A 22,964-nucleotide genomic window follows, 5' to 3' on the forward strand; every position below is an offset into this window, starting at 1 on the left:
CTGCTTAGTCTTCCCACATTTAGACCATTGCATAAACTATGATATTGTGGCGAATCTCGATTTCTTCGAGTGTTTGACTGTCTCGAGAACCTTCCAGACGAGCGGCAGTCCAGATGGTCCTAGGGCGATAATCCGTTTGGAGACTGTCCGTCGCCGCACTTAACTAATTTTCCCTTATATTGTTCGAATGACAAATCTACCCAACCAGACAAGAAATGGGGCCCAGACACACAAGCTCAAGCTTCGAGAAGTCTCTTTTTAGTCAGCCATGCAACAACTGATATGTCTTTATTAAGAACTCCTCACGAAAAGGTGAGTACTTAAAAGATGGGGTTTCCTTAAGGGGACGGGTTTCTTAAGGGAAGTGAGTTCCTTAAGGGAACGGGTTTCCTTAAGGGAAAGGGAGTTTCTCAAGGAAGGGGGTTTCCTAGGCTCTAGACGACCCTCCGAGGTCTCCCGAAGGCAGATGCTGATCTTCCTGATGAGCTCGACCCTTCGTCTCCCGCGAGGCAGTTGTCGTTCCCGATACGTTAGGAAATGGGCTCCCAAGGGAAGGGAATTACTTAACCCTGCAGGCTGCGCAGGGGCTCACGCGCTAGGCACCTTTTTTGTTTCTTAACTTTTTTTTATGAAGCTATCGCCCATTCCCTTGAAACTACATGTATTCATAAAGTGAATCTTGTGGTTTGAGATGGTATGGTCGCTTTTCTTGTAGGAGTTCACTTGGGGGCCAGCCGCCCATTGGGAAGTTGGGCCTCCAGCCAAAGCCCATTCCTTTGTGAACAAAAAAAGTTCTCTGCGTTTTACATACCGGCGTCACAACAATGTCATCAATCATCCTCTACTGCTGGCCCAGTGACAGCTGTCTAGAGCCTTTTTTTTGGGGGGGGGGGATCCAACATGTAATGGTCGATCCAACATGTAATGGTCAATCCAACATGTAGTGGTCACAGTGCATGCAGTGTATATGTACATGACTGTGCAGCCACAATGTCTGTGAGTGACCTACTTGAGGGGATTCAATCTTTTATGGGTTCGGGGGACCTGCATTCATAATATTTAGACCATTAGAGAAAGGATTGTGTCCACAAAATAGTATTTTATACGCGATATCAAAACTGCCTCACGTGTGAGCACCTCAGCTACGCGGCGTAAGTTTTTACGCTTCGCAGCTCGCAGGGTTAAGGGAAGGGGTTTCTTTAAGGGAAAGGGAGTTCCTTAAGGGGAGGGATTTACTTCAGGGGAGGGGTTTCCGTAAGGGAAAGGGAGTTTCTTAAGGGAAGGGATTTACTTTAGGGAAAGGGTTTCCGTAAGGGAAAGTGAGTTCCTTAAAGGGAAAGTGTTTCCTTAAGGGAAAGGATTTTCTTAAGGAAAAGAGATTTTCTTATCGATAATTCAACAATAAATGTGCTTCACTAACAAGATCTGTCAAGTATGTCTAGGAAAGCAAATGGGGAATTCCTACACAGAGGGGACAATAATAAACCCAAATATGCTGTCTTCAATCAAACGAGTGTTAAGCTTCACTTAATCAAGGATCAATTCCACAATTGCACCACTATTTTTAAAAGAAAGGGAGTGTGTATCATTAACAATATAGCTTTGCGGTCACTCCCTGACACAACGCTCTGTCTGTCTTCACGAAGCTTTTTTTACTCTGCCACTCTACGGCGCGCCAAAACAGTCTGACCAGAATCCGCGCGAACGCTGCTTTTATACCCGTTTCTAAAAATAGCGCACAAGCTATGGCGGGCAAACCAAAAACATATAAAAAGTATGGAGCGCCGACTACATTTCGTTACAATTTTATTTACACAGTACTTCATTCAGTTAGTAACCCCCAAAGAAACTCGCTTAATGCCATTCATGTCGTATAAATCCTTTGATTGTGACATTTGTAATCTGAGCACATAACAAATTCGAATAGCGCACAAGAAATTAGTAATTTATACTCAAGCAAAATATTAATAATTAAACCATTAGTGTGAATAGGCAACACGGATTAAAGGCTAAATATGTGTTGTTAAATTTTATTTAAGGAATAAATAAGTGCTGTTAAAATTCAATTGAATTAGACATTGAAGTTGATCACAATTAACATACAAAAAGTCACGCGTATTACTCTATAATTTGCACTTACTTAAACACACAAGCAAAAACTGCGGTATACAGACACCTAAACATTAAGTAAAATATTATTTAGTCAGTAGGCTTATGGTCAAAATCATCTCCCATATGCAATGGTACATTCTTTGAACATTTCAGGTATTATTAACGAAACGCTATAGAAGAGTGTTTCCAGGTATTTTTTTTTTTTTAAGCCAAGGTGTAGAATGTACTATTGATCAACAATTTTTACTGACCTTTTTGTGGGCGGGTTGTCCATTTGGAAAAGCTGGCAAAACAATTCCAAAAGGAAAGTCAGAAAAATCCAGAATTTTTGCAGCGGATGAAAAAATTGAATTCAGAATTACATTCAAAATTTATCTTTAGGGAGCGGGGACACATTTCAACCCAAGTCAATTTCCTTTCTGAATGTGGTATCGGCAGTCTAGGCAGTATTTGCAACGAGAACCTATAACGATGGGTGAAAAATGCATACATCGATATAAAAAGCGATCGAAGTCTTGAGGTGTTCTTATTTGACATGTTAAAGTGCAGGAAATATAAATATAGAAGAAATTATTGCGGCATAGTTTTCCCAGGTCCTCGGTGTATCGCTTCATTGAAGATGAAGTTGGGCGTTTAGCGAGGAAGACATCTCTAAGATATTGGTTCATTGAATAATGAAGCGCAGATAAGTCTTGACTGACCCGTTTCCAATGGACTGCGTGCACTGGTCTATGCGGTTCCCCATGGAGAAGAGTGTGAGATATTGAGTGGGGTCTGACATACAATTTGGAGCGAGCTCACTTGGTTTATTCAGCCATGTTGGAAACCTGGATTGTAACTGTGTAACAGCTGAGGGCGCACTTTAAGTATACTTTAAATGAATTACCGAGTGTGGGAGCATACATTACATCTCCTCCTCACTTAAATATGGAACTGCAATAAAGTCCATATGTTTACATGATCATCAGAGTTCAATTTCCTGTTCAAAACTGTCAAATTTAAAGTTCACATGAGATATTACTTGCAATAGCTTTTGGCATATCAAAGCAATGATCAATGATGTTTGTTCGTAATAAACTGCAAATTTCTTTTTGATCTGGAATTATTTGACGAGTAAAGTGACATTTTTCTGTTGTCTTTTGGACTCATGAAAAGTGAGAGTTTGGATTGTTTGTTTCTTTTTGTTTCTTTTTTTTTATTTTAACACATGCTCTGAACACTAAAACTACAAATCTAATAACTTGAACACTAAATACAAGTATAGAACACAAGTATAGTGGCTATCCAAGCCTTTTGGGGCCTTATACGGTGTGGGGTATTGAGATCCAGTCTATTCGGTGGTTTCCGCTTCCTCTTGGGTAGCGTCTCTCAGTGCTAGGTGGTTATTTTGCTGTCTGAGGTACAACAGATGGTTGATCTGCGCTGGGCTGGATGTCGGTAGGTGAATGTGTTGGTGAAGTAGGTACTGGACGATTGGGAGTCATCTGGGCACTGGTATCAGGGACAAGTGGGGGTACGGGATTTGGCTGCTGGTTGAAGGAAAAAGGCTTCCCAGTGTCGACATCAAGAAGTTGGTCGATGTGTCTGCGCCAGATGGAGTCGGGGCAAACTCGAACCTCGTATGCGAGGGGGCCAGTTTGGGAGTGGATTATGCCTGGAATCCACTTCTGACTGTCTCGATAGTTGCAAGCGTGCACAGGTTGGCCTGTGGTGCATTGCGGTAAGCAAGGAGAAAGCTGCACATGTTTCTCCTTGCTGCTGTGAGGGTGTGGACGAAGCGCTCGGCAAGTCCATTTGTCGCTGGGTGGTAAGGAGCTGAAGGTATGTGCTTCACCCCAAAGCGTTTCAGGAAGGTTTTGAACTCCTCTGACTTGAACTGGGGACCGTTGTCGCTAACAAGTTGCTCAGGGACACCATGTTATGCGAGTATGCCCCTTATGATGTCAATGGTCTGGATTGATGTCGCGGTAGAAGTCTGGACAACTTCCGGCCATTTTGAATGCGCATCCCAAGAATGGGCCAGCTTAGTCGACGTGTATTCTCTACCACGGTTTCGCAGGCCATTTCCAGGTATGAAGTGGGGCTTTGGCTACTTGCAGAATGTCATGGTCAATTCCCGGCCACCAAGCTTAACCTCGAGCGAGATATTTCATCTTGACTACTCCGAGATGACCCTCGTGTAGCTCATCTAGGACTTGTGCACGCAGTTTGCCAGGGACTATGACACGAAGTCCCCACATCATGCTGTTGTCGTGCTCTGTGATTTCGTTTCTGCGACTGTGGTATGCTGCTAGGCTTGGCGGGATCGGTGTCTGAAGGCCATCCTCTCATGGTATACTCGTACACCTTTGCAACCGTTTTGTCTCTGGCTGTTTCTTTGCGAACATCGCTACTGGAGACGGGTAGTGTCTCTAGTTGGAACACCTGGAGTATTTCGTTAGTATTCGCTGGTTCAGACACGGTCTCACCCAAAGGTTATATGGATAGCCCGTCAGCGTTGCAGTGCTTAGCAGTGTTTTTGTATTCGATGGTGTAATCATGACTACCAAGAATAATCGCATACCTCGCAAGTCGTGCAGCAGCAGTTGAAGGAGTGCTCTTCGGGGATTGAAGATAGAGGTATGTGGTTGGTGATCTGTCACCAGAGTGAATTTTCGTCCACATAGGTACAGATTACACTTCTTCACTCCCCACACCAACGCCAGTGCCTCCTTGTCAATTTGAGAGTGTTTGCGTTTTGCAGTCGTCGGTGTACGTGATGCGCAGGCGACAGGGCGCTGTGAACCATCAGGCATGACGTGTGACATATACAATACAACACAATACAATAAAGTCATTTATATAGCGCTCTTACTCAAAGATGGTTTCACCGCGCTGAACAATAAATAAATCACACAAAAAAAATATGCTGAACATTAACAAGAAAATTATGAAAACATGAATCTCAATCAAATAAATTTGTCTTAAGGGTCTTTCGAAAGACATCCAAGGAAGGACACAGTCGGATGTGCTGCGGGAGATCATTCCAGAGCCGAGGTGCATGTGCCTGGAGTGCACTGTCACCAGCTACGGTACATGTTCTGGGCACATGGAGCAGGGTCGTGTCCTGACTGGAGCGGAGGCCAGGTCTTGCAGAGTGATGCGGCATGATGAGGGAGTCAAGATAGGTCGGAGCTTTGTTGTGAAGACACTTGTAAACAAGAGTCAGGATTTTGAATACTATATGTTGCTTGATGGGTAGCCAGTGTAGGTGTTTCAACAAGGGAGTGACGTGATCGCGTTTTTTGGCCTTGAAGATTAGTTTTGCTGCACGATTTTGTACGCGCTGGAGTCGTTGAATTTGGGATGAGTTGACTCCATATAGCAGAGAGTTACCGTAGTCGAGTCTCGTTGCTACTAATGCACGGGTGGCGTGCTCACAAGCTTTATGGGGCGAGGCGTCACAGGCTAGTTTCACTAGAAGGTCTGGATCATAGTGTGTCAAGACCTCATCTGCTGTAATCAAGGATTTGGCCTTCTCGAACGCCTTCTCACAAGTAGGGGTCCACTCCCACTTGTGGTTCTTCTGCAGGAGCTCATTCAGTGGATGTAGCTCAGTCGACAAGTTGAGTAGGAACCGGTGGTAGTAGTTTACCAGGCCCAGGAATGAACGCAATTGGCTCCCATTGGTGGGTTGTGGAGCATTTCTGACGGCATGAATCTTGTCTTGGGTTTTGTTTAGGCCTTCATTGGTTATCTCGGGCCCACAGAAGATCACTTTACGCTTGAAAAATTCGCATTTCGCTTTGTTCAAGCGCAGTCCATTGACCTTCAGCACGTCAAGGACCCTTCTCAGATTACTGAGGTGTTCTTCACCACTGCGGCCTGTGATGATCATGTCATCCAAGATGCACTGGACTCCAGGTATGCCGTGGAGTACCTGTTCCATGCATCTCTACCTCAGCTGGTACGGACGCGATGCCAAAAGGTAGTCTGCTGTAGACGAACAGACCCTTATGCGTGTTTATAGTCAGCAACTCCCTGGACTCAGCATCAATAACCATGTGCAAGTATGCCTGACACAAATCAAGCTTGCTGTATCTTTGGCCGGCGGAGAGATTAGCGTGGACATCCTCCACTCTCGGTAGCGGATAACACTCGATGTTAAGGTTGGGGTTGACAGTCACCTTAAAATCTCCACAAATGCGTACGCCCCCGTTTGGTTTTGGCACGGGGACAATGGGTGTTGCCCAATCACTGGATTCTACTGGGGAAATGATGCCCTGACGTTCGAGCTTTGTCAGTTCTGCTTCCACTCTGGGTCGTAGAGCGTACGGAACTTGCCTGGCTTTCAAAAATGCCGGTTGTGCTTTGTCGCGTACGTTGAGTTTCCCAGTAATGCATTTCAGTTCCCCGATCTCCTCTCGAAAGAGCTCTGGGTACTCACCCAGCATGGCCTCCAGCTTCTCCTCAGTGTTGCCATACTTGGGGGGGGGGGGGTTGAGCGGTTGTCATGGCAGACAATTTTGGCCAGTCTAATTTGAAATGAGCTAGCCAGTCTCTGCCAAGAAGTGGTGCACTGTTGCATTTGATGATGTATATCTTCCCATTGTGCTCCTGATTGTTGTAGCGAACTTTGGCATTCAGGAGTCCTGCCGGAGAAATCTGTTCTCCTGTGTATGTCTGCAGTTTTATCTTTGTCGGCTGCAACTGCTCTCCGTGGAAGAATGTCTGATAGTCAGCCATGGATAGCAATGTAATGGCTGACCCTGTGCCCACCTCCATCTTTACTTGGCGGTCGTTAATGTGGAACGTGACCCAGATAGCTGTGCTCATGTCACACGTATTATGACCCACATTGTGAATGATCATCCTGGGAATGAGTATGTTATCGTCCTGGTTATCGGTGTCTGGAATTTCCTCCATAGTTTTCACCTTCCCTTTCTGCTTGGGTTGAGGCTTGCAGGGCTTTTTCTGTGGTTTATTACCCTAGCAACGAGCTTTGGAGCGGCAGGCTGGTGCTATGTGGCCCTGTTTTCCACATGAATGGCATGTTGCATCTTTAAATCTGCAACTGTCGGCAGAATGTCCTGATCTGCCACACCTGTAGCACGATGATTGTTTGCGTCGTGCTACAGTGTTTACCGCAGAACATGAAGTTGTCTGCTGGTGAAGTTCGAAGGCATCTTCCGCTGCAGTTTCCATCGCTGTTGCAATTTCAGTTTCCCTTTTCAGTGTCAGTTTATCCTCTGCAAGCAGTCGTTTCTGAATGCTGCTTGCCTGCAAACCACAGACGAATCTGTCACGAAGTGCCTCGCTCAGGTAATCTCCAAACTAACAAAGTTCAGCTAGTTTTGACTAGCTGACACGTTCTCCCTCCTTTTGGTCACGTTTGTGAAAACGAAAACGTTCTGCGATGACCAGGGGCTTAGGTGCAAGATGTGCTGTCAAGATTTGTATCAGTTCAGCATACAGTTTTGACGATGGCTTCTCAGGTGGAGTGAGATTCTTGAGAAGTGTATACGTTTTGCTACCAATCAGGCTGATTAGTCATAAAAAAATATATATATATTTATATACCCATAATGGGTACTCACACACAATTACAAAATCATCAAAGAAAAGCCGATGAAGGCATCAACAAAAGAACGTTGCCACGACGCACAGTCATAAAACCTCTAGCATCAACCACATCCCATCACTCACCCTCCTGAGGACGGACAGAGCACACCGTCCGAAGCGTCTAGTTCTACACTCAACCAACCTGTTCTTTTCAGGACCACACTTCTTTCAAGAAGAGATTACTTTCCACAGGGTGATACCCGCAATCTTTCTTCTTTATCTCATCCGCCATGCATAGCATCAAGTCATATACATCAACAATTGACTTACCATATAAAATTATGCACAAGAATTATTTAGGATGGTTCAAGGATTGATTGCGATGGACTTATAGTCAAAACTGTTCTAATTCTTTGGATTTGAAAATAATTGAAAACGGTTGTGTGGGAAATTGTGGTTGGGAAAGACGGCAGGATTGAGGGCATCCTACATACTGCCTGGTGGTCAGGCCTTAATGATTTAACTTTGTCTCAAATCAGAAGAGGGTGATCGTCAGCACAACAACTGGTTACTGCTTTCTGACAGGTAATGTAGGCCTGCGAAGCGCAACCAGAGACCTCATTTGGCTAGGATACAATACGCTACTCAGTTGAGCCGGTCGAACGCCTTGGCGTATGCTTTTTTTTCTATATTTTGTTGTTTTTAAAGTTCCAGCGACGACCTCGTATGCTAATAAAGACGAGATTATTATTCAATACTAGGTTACGGAGGCTGATATTTTACATAGATAGATAGGTGAAGGGTTTGGCTGCATTCTCCGACAATGTCTGAGTCCGCAGACCAAAAAAAAACCTGGGTATAAATCCAACGACATAATAACGAACAATTGCCCGAAAACACAGGCCAAAGCGACCGTTGTTCCAATGCGCTCGACCAGTACGAACTGATTTGAATGCTGTAGCCTAGCCGTGTGAGTCGCTGTTCGCGCTTGGAACACTGCGTCTGATATCGTGCCTACTATTTAAGTCTTAGCGTCCAATCATCAAGCGTTGAACGCCTTAGGCGGACAGGCTAAATACCCCCTGTTCACTTACCGGGAGCCGCTTTCAATTGAGCCCCTCTTTTATCGGCTCCCGCTTGAAAAAAAAGCGGGTGACCTGTTTCTACAAACCGTCCCACGGTTAGCACTCCCGGCTCCCGCTACAAACAACCATTTTTATAACAATGAATCCTGCGGTTTCATACCCATCAGTGGCGGCTTCTACTCACCGACCGCAAAGACCTGGTACATTGCTAATCCTCTGATCTTTTGTCTGCCCTAAACATACAAGCCCCACTGCAAACCGTTACCATGCACGGCTGTACCGTGTGCGTTCATGCGTGGACCGTCTCCCGCTTTGGCTTGAAGGGTCCCACACTTCCTCAATAACAATACCGTCCCACGGTAAATGAACAGGGGGTATTTAGCCCGCCCGCCTTAATGAAAGTTATGCATGTATGAACAAGCATTTCCTGCATAAACAGCAAAGAAGGTTAACTAAATTTGTGGTCTAAGTCGGCAACATAAGTCGATCGAAATTAACAAATTACGTTGAATTACTGTATATTCTTCACTAGGTCAATTACACCAGCAAATGACGGCGTTAAACAAAACAAAAGGATAATTACAATCCTATTCTGTGCTACAGGTGTATTAGTTAAGGCTACATCCGAGCAACTCCAATCGCAGAGCAACCCAAACATCCCATGCAGTAGGCTCAATGCGCACTATCGTCGCCACCACACTCTCATCAAACTGGTTAGTGACCGGGGTGTGGTCATCAGTGTTACCGGTGAACACCTGAAACGACAACAGGATACAAGATACGTTTGGAAACTATTATTAGGAGTATCCGAAAACAGAGAAATTATTGTTATTTTTCTTTGAAAGCAGAGGTTGAATGAACAAAACAATACATCATTACCAGACGGTGCGTACTTGGCAGAGGCTCAATTTTAAATTAAATATTTATGTTTACTTCTGCAGTGTTTATTTCTAAAGAAATATATGTGGTTGTAAAAGAAAAACAACAATTAACTTCTCAAAAAGGCATATTTACCATAATGATAATTCATATATACTAAAACTAGAATTTGAATTCGAAATATCTTGATGATGCGGCTTCTGCGGGTATAGTCCAGGAGAGTTGCTCTGCTTTGACAATTACACAGGCGTTAAACAAGTTCGGCAGCATTATAAAAATGGTTTATCTGTTTATTTTTCCGGACTGTAAATTGTACAAATCAAAGGCTTGAGCAAATCGGGGATTATTCATCAGACTATTGAAATTGTTTGCGATGTAAGAGCAGGTTGACTTTCGATATGTTACCTTGACATTTCCGTTTCCATCTCTAACGTGTTCATATTCAGATGAAGGCTGCGTCTTATATGCCACTTTGTACTGCGTCACATAAGCCTCATCGAAGCCTTGTGTGATGACTCCAGACACTACTTTACCTTCAACGAGGTCCACCTCGATCCAGGAATTGGCTGGGCTATGTGCACAGAGAGGGATGAGGACTTATGGTATGACAAACATAATTATCTCTATTACTGTCTGCACTTTCTTTGCATATCCGATTGGCGCATCCCCTTTATCCTCAAGTGAGTTGATTTGCTAAAACTAGTTGTGAGGTAGTTCTATTTATGATTTTAATAAGGGATTAAACGTTTGCTCGGCCGGTTTTAAACACTCTGCTTAAGACCTGTTGGAGTCTGTATGCTGAAAAAAAAACCCGATGCGAATTCATATATACATATTCGGTAAAAACAAAATCAAAACTTTTTTGGTCCAAAGGTCCAAACAAGTCAAAAGTTATAAATTTCAAACGATTTTGTTCATACATCATGATTGTTCGAAACACCCCACTAGTTATGGTATAATCAAATGGTACTGGCACCGAATTTCATAGAAGTCAAAATGTCGTGTAACACATGAAAGGTGTTTCAAACCATCCAGCCATTTAAAAGCCGCAAAGTGACGGACTCTCGACCAATAGAAATGTGTAAACTGTCTTAGATTTTTAGGAAATTAAATCAAAATGCTACACAACTGTTCGTTTTGTCAGTGGCGCACCTGGGGGGGGGGCTCGGGGGGCTTGAGCGAGAGTAGTGCGATGGGGGAATCGTGTTTTTTTTTTTTTTTTTCATTTTAACTTATAGAAAAATTTGAACAAAAAAATTGTGAGCCCATCCCCTAAAAGCCATATCCTGGGTGCGCCACTGTCTGTTGTGTTTTATTTCCGTTGACACCTACCTCGAGGGTCCCCATGCTTTATTGTTGTGAAGACGTGCTGCCCTGGCACGGCAACAAGGACCGTGAATACTGGGCACACTGATGCGACTGTCTTGGATTGTCCCGTCCTCCATACCAAGGGGCTCTGTACTATCACACTCGGCTTTTGCTAGCGTATGAGAAAAGTAATAAATACAATTGGTCATTGTGTTATGGAGATTGGAACCTCAATGCAGACATTCGTCGGTACGAAACTATATTAAGTTTTAATTCATATATCGATCGTTAAGCCTGTGAGTCGGTCGGACGGTCGGTTGGTTGGTCGGCAGGTCGTTCGGATCTGGTGGGCGGACGGTCGGGAGAGTTGGGGCGGGTGGCGGCTGTCTGGCTGTCTGGTTGGTTGGCATACATTTTAATGGTTAATGTTTATCATGACAGGCTGTTTTGAAAGAAATGACCATTGGTCTGGTAGATCGTAGGGTAACTTACTAGTTGGCGTCGGTTTCCCGGCTGGAGTAGATTCTTCCGTTTTGGCTGCGGTAGGTTCTTTCGTACCGGCTGAGGTAGGTCCTTCCATAGTGGCTGGAGTAGATTCTTCCGTACCGGCAGGGGTAGGTTCTTCCGTACCAGCTGCGGTAGGTTCTTCCGTACCTGCTGGAGAAGGTTTCCACCTAGTACTTGGGATAGGATTCCCCATACTAGCATGGGTAGTATTCCTCCTTCCCGGACAACGCTTCCGTATCTCTTGCATGACTTGCTTCATCCAGTGATCCGGATTATCAGGATCCGGTTCCGGTGGGGGACCGAAGTAACACGTCCTAGCCTGGCTCTCCACACCAACCAAGAACACTTGAAATTACAAAGAATAATGAGTATTGCTTTGTGGGATACAGGCTGACTTTCGCAGAGATTCCAACGAGTATTTTATCACGTACGAGGTAAGGACCGTATCGTGGGAATTTGTTTGTAATCATCCATTATATGGTATGTCTTGGTGGCGCTCACGGCTGTTCCAGCGCAAAATAATGGCGCCCTCTGTCGTTCTAATCGCGGCAATCGAAAATCCCCGTAAAACGACGACACCGACACTCTTTGTGGGTCGGGCCAAGCGAGTGTTATATCATGAATATTTATATCTAGGAATATTTGGAATGTCATTGGTAGATGAATCGGTCACAAGTTCAAAATGTTTCTTATTCAAAATTGTGTTATATCTCCCTAATTTCCATATATAAATATCAGCTCACGAAAATTAAATTACTAAAAACGGCGTCCGGCAAAACTGGTGTTCGACCGAGCTGATTATCGCGGTGTGAGGTCATGTGACAAATTTGTCACATTAAAAGGTGTTTTTCTCCAAACAACAGGTTTTCCCCGATGTAAGGCCCACAACAACTTTGTTTTTGAGATACGTGCTGCATATGTTTCTGGTTTGAAGGTAAGGCCATCGGTAGATTTGTTGATATTCAGGTGTAATGAAAGTGACATATTTTCGTGTGAGCGCGGAATGCCAAAAGGTCGAGTTGGTTGTAAAGCGTACATGGTACACGCGTGTGCATCACACATAGCCATAGCGCATGATGGTTTAGAGACAACTCGACCGTTTGCGTGTTCATATATTTTGTACGGGTACGCGTGCGGATTCAACCCGTACCTAGGTTTGTGCATGTGTGGACGAAGATCCTCCATTGGCGTGATGTACATGCACATGACATGTCGTGTATTGTGCTACAACTTAGTTATACATGGGAAAGATTTCCATACATAAATTACATCAACTAGGCCTAAATTGGAAGGTAAAAAACTTATTCTGGCATGTTTGACGTTGAATTTATTTCAGGCTTTGCATATTTATTCAGCAATGCTTAGCCAAATGCCAAATCCATTGTTATGTAAACACATTAGTGCCTCAACTTCATGGGGACATGTAAAAAATGGCAATTCTAAAGTGAAGTGTTTTGTTTCTGTGTGATCCTGTTCCATACAAATAGATTTGTTTTTTCTGGATCACCAAACTTCCCACATTTTTCAGCCACTTTAGACTTTGCACAGGCCTATTGTGCATTGTGCAACCCCCCCCCCCCTCCCATAAAGTAATATAAATATTGTTAAATGGTGTCATGATACATCATGTACATGTGAAATGAACCACTGCTGTAGTGTTGGCCGTACATGTAGAGCTTGGAATGTATGGCTACATTTCTCCCATGCCCCACCCCACCCCCTAATAAAAGCAATTGTACATGTCATCCTGTTTTCTGAAAAAGCATTTCGTTATGATTTTCCATGAAGTTTGCAGTATCATTCTCCTGACAAGAGGGTTTCTCGTATCTTCTGGAGCTCTGGTGAGATGGTTGTGTGATGAGCCGTTGACTCGTCGAAATGAGCCGTACAGTGGAAGTGAATCTTTCATGATCCCGCATTTGTACATAGAGGTTCAGGATTACACAGACATGAGCATGTGTTGGGTGTATTTTTGGTAACTGAATGTGTGCAAAACTGTGTGATGCCATGTGCACTGCTAGATTTGAACAAAAAATGCACCGCCTTGATCCGACACATTAAGAACTTCTATTGTCTGCTTGCCAAGGAATCACTCTGGAATTGAGGCTTGGGATTCACACGTCACACATGATCACTTGCAATGGACTGGTTCTCGCTCCCATAATATCGGACATGTTTACATTTTAATGCTCATTTATGACCATTGATTGGATCACCTCTGTACATGTGCAGTACAATTTTGTTATTTTTTTAAAATGATATTTACATTCTGATTTCTCGTGCATGGCTATCGCAAAATTGACTCGTACATGAACCATAAACAGTAGACAAATTGGTCATGTCTCTACTGAAACTGCATTAGTGACAACCTTGTTGCCATTTTGAATGGGCTGGATCCATGCTTACATTATCATTGTGATTTTGTACATAAGGGCAGGATTGTGACCTAGGCTAAATTGTATACACCGGTAGGAATTCCTCCAGGATTACTGCGAATGAGATTACACTCCTAAGTGCCAAAATTATGAATTGAAATACAACTGGATATTAACTTTTACTGAAAATCAACTAATTGTTGACACTACTAAAATGCTATTATTAAATTAGACATTTTAATCAGTTCTTTTTTTAAGTAAGTAAATAGGCTACTAATAACAAGTTTTAAGTTGGCCTGCTTTTCCATACTTTAAAACAGATGAGACTTTTAAGTGTATGTTGATGTTGATTGTTTTTGTAGGTGTGCTGTGACCAACGGGAGACCAATGGATTTCACTAAATTGGCCGCCAACTTAAATAATGAAATAAAGTAATATATAAATATTACCCTGCCCGTTTGTAAATCTAATTTAAAAAAAAATAAAAAATTAGTTTTTAAATTCAATTGGAGTCTGCCTCTGCTTGTGCCACATGCAATGATTGGCTGCAGCCTCTACTATCTCTGGGGGAATGCGGCAATGCTGTACGTAATGTCGTGTGGCCATAGATTTCAGCAACCTTGCTGGTTACTTTTGCTTCTTGGAAGGGTTCTGGACAGAAGTGTTGTGCTGACCAGACTCGAAACCGTAACCGACCCCACCAAAAACCGACTTTGTGTCTGGTCGGGTCGATTTGTCTGTCATTTCAGTTGGGTTGGTCAGTTTTGTGTTTGAAAATTTGCGGATCGGGTCGGGTCAATTAAAAACCCGAAACAAACGGGGGAAAAAGATGGAAACAGTTTTGAAATTCACACAGCGCAGGATTTTGATTATATCTATACTATTTTGCATCGGTTTGGCCTACAGTGGACCCGACCCGAAGCAAAACACTACTGGACAGGGGAGGTTTTCGATGTTTGGATGAAGTTGATCTGGGACACTTGTGGACTGCTCGATTTTTCCTAATAGCCCAAACAGTCCATAGTCCTGGAATTGTAATACATGTACGATTTCCCCCCCCCCCCCCAGGGGAGTAAGGGTTAATGAAAAATGTTTGAAGTGATAAGTGTTGCACCCGTAGTGGTTTTACTTCATGAATATTGCTGTGCAAATAGGGGCAGGATATTGTTTCTTTTATGAAATTTTTGAACAATTCCAAGCAAACGTGCAACACTAATTATTTTCATAAGGCCGTCTGACCTACATGAGTCTGATGTAGAAAGCTCATCCTGCTTAATAATATTGGTGTTCGTAGAAAACTATTTGTATTCTTAACATGCATGATCTGGCCGGAGTCCTGCTGAATATTTCCCCAACAAACTACCGGCCTGTGCCGCGCACGGCTTCGCTGCGCTGCAGTTCAGCGGGCAGGGCTGTGCGACAACGCCGTGTCAACGCTGCGCGTGCCCCGGTGGTGTGTGCATGCGTTCACGCTCTACAGCTATTGCGCCGTGTGATGTGTGTGTCTACAGCGAGGTGTTCGTGAAAAATGGCTGTATTTTATCAGTTTAAAAAAAATGTATCTACAGCTGACCTTCGAATGAAACTTCATGAGTCATTTAAGGTGGTCCTTATTTACAAGAAGAGACCAAGGAATATTTGGGGAAAACTGGGTATCAATAATAAAACGGGATTTTCGTCGGGGATTTTTAACAACTTCCAAAACAAACAGCGACAGAAAACCACCGGCGGCGGAACCGGGGGGGGGGGGCAGAGGGGGCAGTTTTAAAAAACAGGAGCGATTTTTAAAAACGAGGTTATTTAAAATGATACAAGAGGTAAAAAAGATGTTTGAACACGTGTCTCATTTACAGGGCCCTATTAATAGTAGTATGTACTACAATGTATCTTTTGCTCAGAAGATATTGGTTAAAGTGGTCAGAAATTGCCTCAGATCGCACCACAGAGCATCTAGAATCCAAATGTTTTTCGGGGCCCTTAAGCGGGCCCCGAACCCCACGCCTCAAGGGCTTCGCGCTTCACGCTCGCATCAGTTCTGATCAAGGTATGTTCCCCCACTTTTGAAAAACGATTAACACCCCTGGTTGGGGTTGAAATTTGACAATAGGCCTTATACCTAAGTGAGTTTGGCGACACAAAATTAGAAAAAATGATACGAAAAATAGGGATATACCGTAATTTTTGGAATATAAGCCGCGCGGTGTATAAGCCGCAGCATGCAAAAATCTGCAAATTAAGATCTGAAGTGGGCGTATATAAGCCGCACCCACCGCAGCGGTTTCAATTTTGTAAGGCCTCCAAATTCTAGTCAAAAAGCTCTGAACCAGTTCCAGTTACACTACAGAAGCTATAAAAAGGGCCACAAAATTTATATCAAATCATTTTCAATCGATACTCTTACAAACAAATATGGAAATTGATGATGAGAAATAAACACCGGAAACTGCTGCCGGCTGCCCCGTCCCGGTCCCCGGCCTTAAAAGTTAGTGCATGGCCGGCTAGGCAGCCTGCGCCGCGCCGGTGAATGACAACATTTTCCCGCAGTACGTGAGAGAGTATGCAACCCAGCGTGTGTTGTCTGACTGGAGCGCTACAAATCTTGCTTTTGTGGCAACAGATGCTGACTTGTATTGTCCTAAGAATAAACAGGTCCGTTTTTATCTCAAAACTTTTCAAATGTTTGTGATTACTAGCGAATAGTAACATAAAAAATTCAAGTTTCGATCGTAACTTTCTTCAAAAATAGTCAAAACCATAGACCCTTTAGCGCCGTAGGAAACGATGCTGACATTTGTATGGACGAATCCATTAATTTTGTAAGGGGTGATTTAGTCCCTGTTTTGAGTTTTACATCGTTTCTTGAATTCGTTTCAAGAAAAAAATATATACTGTGACGTTAAACAACTTATTTTCTAATAAAGAAATGTTTCGAACACCATAAAAAGTATTATTCGTCTTTTTTCGTTTTTTTTTAAATGCAGAAATATTGGTAATTATTGTTCCCAAGAAAGTACACCCCTTCATTACCACAAATGGTGTGGTCCGCTGGGGGAAAGCATGCAGCTAGCTGCACGCCACCCATGGTATCACGTACGGCTGGTCACAAGCGTCGAAGACAGCTTTCACCGTACTTTTTACCGCTCGGTACCTTGGTTTCGGTTTGTTAATGACTTTTTTAATTGATAATTCGTTTCAGCAACACCTCTCTTCTTATACCAGTACATTAACTACACATGTGAATCTTATTTTTATTCTTCAAGGCTCAGCGAATAAGACGCCCTGTGTATAAGCCGCAGTAAACATTTTCATGGGCAAAATCAAGCCGCGGCTTATATTCCGAAAATTACGGTAGGAATAGTCCACATGCATAGGTTAGCAGACATTACGTAGGTCACACTTTCGTTTTGGACCAACTTCACACTTTTCCCATTTGCTTTGATTTTTGCTTTAATCCTGCTCCAGGAACAGTAACTGGACCTTGCCCCCCCCCCCCCTCCCCACTTTTAAAAGTGTTCCGCCGCCGATGCAGAAAACGTTACGCACAAAGCGTAATCAAACCCGATTTTTAAAGGTATTTTGAACTGTATGGGCCAGCTCAATCTCCCGATGTGTGGAAACTAAAGTTATCTGTCAGAATTACTGTATGGCACCATAAGTCATTGTGTAAGTCATGATTTAGGGGCAAGTTTGGGGCATGTTTTTCGTGTTTTGTTTTCGTAAAAATTTAGGACGCCATCTTGGATTTCCAAAATTGCATGACGTCATCACTTTAATGCACTGGAGTACGGACAAAATTCCTCAAGTTTATTACGTTATGTCTATGGGATTGAATCGGCCGTGTGCTGTTGTTGTTGTTTCCCTCTTGTTGAACCTGTGTTCTTGAAAATGACAGGCGGACCAGGTGCCATGATTTTACAAGATGATTTAGTCGGTCATTCACAAACAGTCAAGAAAGATATTTCGTAATGTTTGGGTAGGTTTATTATGTTTGCAAATGTTGTATATTCCCCTTAAACATCTGACTGCATGTTTGACCACGGACAATTCGTCGCATATCTGACGAACCGACGAATACGCGCGATTACGCGTAAACGCAATTCTGAGAAAAACGCGTTTAAAGTTGAACACATTTTACGTGTCCCTTTTCGATGCTACTTTCCCCTTTTGTACATTCTTAATTTATTCAAGGTAGTTATTTGATTGTTGAAATATATCTATTCATTTGTTTTTTACTCGTAAGACTAAAGGTTTGTCTAATTTTTGCTGTGAAACTTATTCGTCACTTCGCGAGATAAATTTAAACGTCATTGTGCTTATTCGCCACGTAAAAATATCTTATTCGTCACTTTGTAAGATAACATTTTGACTGTGCGCGCGTTTTTGCATCACAAATCCATTGCATATTCGTCACTTCTTTACAACACTACGCGCATTTTCAAAGAAATGTGTATGTTTTACAAACATTTTCTATTTTCTTTTAAGGAAAAAATATGGTAACACTTAAACCCCACGTTCGAATCCAAGTACTTGCTATAATGTTTTAATAATATACAGTTGCCTAATAAAAAAGTTATTAAAAAGGAAAATATCTCGAATGGACGCAACAAAATAGTAGGAACACAAAGCTGTGAATGCAAACTAACAACGAACAACACTATTTATTCATTCATTCATTCATATAAGACAGCAATTGTTTAAAAAACAATCAGGTTTGTCACAAAATCCCATAATTATTGTCTTCTAGGGTACAATAATCTCATTAACGGCTTGTTATCCTTAGGCATTCTGCTTTCATTAGCCGCCTAAAGGGCTCCGTTTTCGAGAATACAAAACCTGTATCTCGAAATGAATTTTGGGTATCCTATAAAACGTCGTCTTCATTATCCTAATCATCACTCACCAGCTAGACACACGTTATTTCAGTATAGGCTCATTCCAATGAGGTTTTTCTGCTCTAATTAGCCACTTAAAGAGGCTCCGTTTTCGAGAATATCTCGAAATGCAGTGTTTTGGGTTTCCTTAAAAATGCCGTCTTTGAAAGAAAATCTACAAATAAAACATAGTTTTATGTCATCATCCCAAGTATCACTTCCTGGGCACTCTTTATTTTCATTGTGGGCTTTTTCCCATGAGGTCTTATGCTCAAATTAGTCACTTAAAGGGGTTCCATTTTCGAGAATATCTCGAAATGCAGTATTTCGGGTCTCCCATTGAACGCAGTTTTTAAAGAAAGTGTACCGCATATGTTTTGAATAAATACTATTTTTATTTAATAATCCTATTTTCACCTTCTAGGGTGCACTTCATTTCAGCATTGGTTTATTCCAATAATGTATTTTGCTTTAAGTAGCCGCTTAAATGGACTCCGTCGAAATGCAGTAATAATGCTTTCCTATGAAACGCCGTTTATGAAAGAAAGTGGACCGCACGTTTAAAAAAAAATATCCTAATTTTTATCCCCTAGGAGGCACTTTATTTCAGTATGGGCTGATTAAAATGAGGTTTTCAGCTCATATTAGCCACTTAAAGGGGACCGTTTTCGAGATTTTCTTGAAATGCTGTAGACCTTTTGTGGAATTCCTATAAAACGCAGGTTTTGAAGGAAAGTATATCGCACGTTTTAAATGAATCCCAGTCTGTATAAGCCTGTCCGTCGCGCAGTCCTAGCCTAGTACATTTTGTACTCCGTTCATTTTAGGATTACAACTCTACATACACAAAATTACATAAAGGTGAAGTAGTAACGGTTATCTCTTTTTAGTCATCATTATAATGTTGCAGCGCCGTTAGTTTGTTTTGAAAGCTGACGGAAAGCGCGCGAAACAGAAGATCCCTGGTTCCCTCATACGCCATTCAATTATTAAGACGGGTGTGTGCGTAACCAATGAATAACTGGTTATTCGTCACTTCGTCAGATACTGGATGCGCGCTGTTCTGATATGACCAAGCGTCGAATAATTTATTCGTCAGTTCGCAAGACAATTTTTTTCCGATATGTGCCGATTCGTCACTTAGTGGGTTTCGGAACAACAAAAATGAAGTGTTTTCATGAATTAAAAACCTAAAAATCTGAAAATTCGAATATTTTTAACCATAAAACTCAATTAATAAAAAAAACTCCAAAATGACCGATTCGTCACTTCGTCAGATATGCGACGAATTATCCTTATGGGTTAAAGTTTATCTTCTCTAACAAAACATAGTTTCAGTTTTGCGACCCCCGGAAGTCGAAGGCGAAGCGTGGCTGGTTGTCAAGCAAAGCTAATCCGATTACTTACTAAGACGCTGTGACAGAACACTGAAATTTGTGACCCCCCCAAAAAAAAATGGGCTTTTCAACGTTGTGTTTCTCAGAAAATGTGCTCAGTATGATTGAAATGTTAAATTATAACGGAAGAAGAAATTCTAAATTTCATGTCAGTGAAAAAATCCTTGTCATCGATGCCGAAACCTCAATACTGGTTACTGGTAAAGCAGACCTTCAAGTCTGGAAGAAATCTTTCGAAAACGTCCCCAAATCTACGTTTTTATATTAATTTCTAGGAATTTACGAAAGTTGTTATTTCACGAGTAGTTGAACATTTCTATCATCTAAGTATATTCCTAATTTCAGCTTAATCTCTTGTTGCTAATGCTTGTGTTACAGCTCGAACTATCTCTAAAGAAAATCTCGACGAGGATTTTTTTCCAACACAACCCACTTGCATGGATTTCATAGCGCCGTGTAGGCGCTACGGTTGACCAATTTCGGCCCTGCAGCACTACAACGACGGGTATATTGGCATATTCATAAGCGTCACCTGACGTGTTACAACTAAAAATGTACGTAGCCAGGCCTATTTTTCCAATTTCAACGAAAAGTAATGAACATATCACAACGATTTTCAGCACATAATTGGATCATTATAAGGCGAATAAACCCCGAAAGTTGCATGAAGGTATGGTCTTCCAAACGGGAAAAATTACTTTTCAAAGATTTCCCCCGTCTGTGTGAACATGTGTAACGTAACCTTTAGAAATCGCCCTTTGCAACCACATGGCTGTGCGCGAGCACGGTGCTGTATAAGTGTGAAGACACACACATTGTGTATCGCACACTGAAAAAGACAGGATAAACGTATTGGTACTCCGTCGTGTACGATGTAGACAACCAGTTTTTTCCGTCTTTTTTTCGGGAACGGTAAGAGATTATGTTGGTTTCCTTTCAACCAGATAAATAGGATAACCAATCAATTCAAAACATGACATTTTCAGGGATTTCAGGACCTAGTGCCCCTTTAAGTCAGCGAATACACTCGCAAGTGTGGATTCTTAATTTACAAATTCACTCAGCGCTACACGACTCGTGAATCACGAATCCACACTTTTTGTGTATTTTTCTTAAAACTAAATCCACTTTCCAGTGGACATACAGCTTTTCAGAGGATATATCTCGCTATTCACCAATTACAAATATTATAATGTTTGCGATACTTTAATAATATTTTACACATGAATGACCCTAAAAGGACCTTGGGAAAATCCACGTTGGTTAACATGCTTTATGAACATAACAACAAAACCATTTCCGGTATTAAAATAAAACTTCGCAGATGACCTCATAACGGATGATTTTAATTCCATTCCAATTTAAGAAAATAGTAATGGTCAAAAGCCAGCGGAAATTTTAAACGGAATATACAATATTTTGTTTTGGTGAAATTTTCAGAAATGAACTGGTTAGTATTTTATAGCAAATATTTATATTCAAAGACCTGCTTAAAGTTTTGTATTCATAGAAAAGTATTGCTGTTCGTGATGTCTGGTTCCTTTACCCTATTTCAATAAAAAAAAAAGGAGCAATTTATAGAGGTCGGGGCAGTATTCGAAAAAAAATCAGGGTTTTCTAACGATGCTGTGCCGACATATCGTTGGAAATCGATTCAAAGAAATCCTCTTTTTTTGGAAATGACAGCACACCAGGTGTCATGATTTCAAGGGATGCTTGAGATTATTGTTCACTTTACAGTCAAGCCTAAGGTATTTCATAATGTTTTCAAACATGAACGGTGAGGGGGGTCAAAACAAATGCCGACCCCTAAACAAAACAAAAAAATAAACGAAACGAAACGACGACATCGCGCTATGTGACGTCACCTTCGGTGTGCATTTATCTTTCGTTTTGTTTCATTTAGGTTCGTGTTTGTTTATACCAACAACGCGTTTAAGTTTTGTAAATGAGTATTGGCGAATACTTTCACAGCAGCTCCCCTCTAGATTTAAGTATTTTTCAATCAATATCACACATTTTCTACTAGAGTGCAAACATATGCTGTTTAAAATTCTTAGGCGCAGCAACGAAACTCTGAGTCGGGAAATTGAATTGATTACTACGATAATTGATTGATTTAATAACTGTATTGTGAAACTGCCCTAGTTCTAAATGTTCATCACTCACACAAACACAAGGCCAGAATTGTAGTCGTGGTGGATTTCCCCACGTTATTCCAGAGCCCAAAAGCATCCTGTACCAAAAGATGTACAGGAGGAAACTGATTGTGAAGGATACGTGCAGCGACTTGTTAAGCTACAGTTCAATTAAACTACACACGATAGGGATTCAGAAAGTTTGGAAAAAAATTTGCTTACCTGTTATTGCTGACAGCATCAGAACCAAAACCGCTGCTCCGTCCATTCTGCCAGATTAAGTGAGCTTTTGTAATGTCAGAATCCCTTTAGTCAGTCACACACCCACAATTCGGCACTAGCCATGTACAATCAACAGCTACAAACGTGGACTAGACCAACCTCACAGGCAGGTAATCATTGTATTTAGAACAAGACCCGAAACTGTGGGAACTATGCAATGACCGAGATCCGTTACGTTGATCCTGTATTGCGGTAGTTACACAACACAGTAGGTCCCCACCGAAGCTACGCAGCCGCACACACTCGAACAGGCTAACGTCATAGCCAACCAAAATCCTTTATTCACGAGTCGGCCATTTTAAATTGAAAGCGAGGTAAACACTTCATTTTTGAAATTTGCTAGTAGAAAAATTGAAAAACAATGAATATTCATTGCTAATTAAAAATGTTGTAGGCAATATTAAAAAAAAAATAAGTTGAGGCTTGACACACACTTCAATTATAGAATAGTCACATTATAGTCGCATTC

The 22,964-nt window shown here is 41.9% G+C and overlaps 2 protein-coding genes across 2 annotated transcripts; both read right to left on the bottom strand.

Moving 5' to 3' along the window:
* Positions 1-5,990: 5,990 nt before the first annotated feature.
* Positions 5,991-6,545, bottom strand: LOC119730651 (uncharacterized protein K02A2.6-like). Its single transcript, XM_038203644.1, has one exon. The coding sequence runs from the start codon at positions 6,543-6,545 to the stop codon at positions 5,991-5,993; it is 555 nt and encodes a 184-aa protein (XP_038059572.1).
* Positions 6,546-9,299: 2,754 nt separating this feature from the next.
* On the bottom strand, positions 9,300-22,481 carry LOC119730660 (retinoschisin-like). The gene is made up of 5 exons (XM_038203654.1): positions 22,436-22,481; positions 11,418-11,777; positions 10,950-11,097; positions 10,023-10,188; positions 9,300-9,493 (listed from the first exon to the last, which is right to left on the bottom strand). Exons 1-5 carry the CDS (start codon positions 22,479-22,481, stop codon positions 9,347-9,349), a joined length of 867 nt encoding a protein of 288 aa, XP_038059582.1. The 3' UTR covers positions 9,300-9,346.
* Positions 22,482-22,964: the final 483 nt, after the last annotated feature.

Source organism: Patiria miniata, unplaced genomic scaffold (assembly GCF_015706575.1).
Source record: "Patiria miniata isolate m_02_andy unplaced genomic scaffold, ASM1570657v1 HiC_scaffold_1, whole genome shotgun sequence".
NCBI classification, from domain to species: Eukaryota; Metazoa; Echinodermata; class Asteroidea; order Valvatida; family Asterinidae; genus Patiria; species Patiria miniata.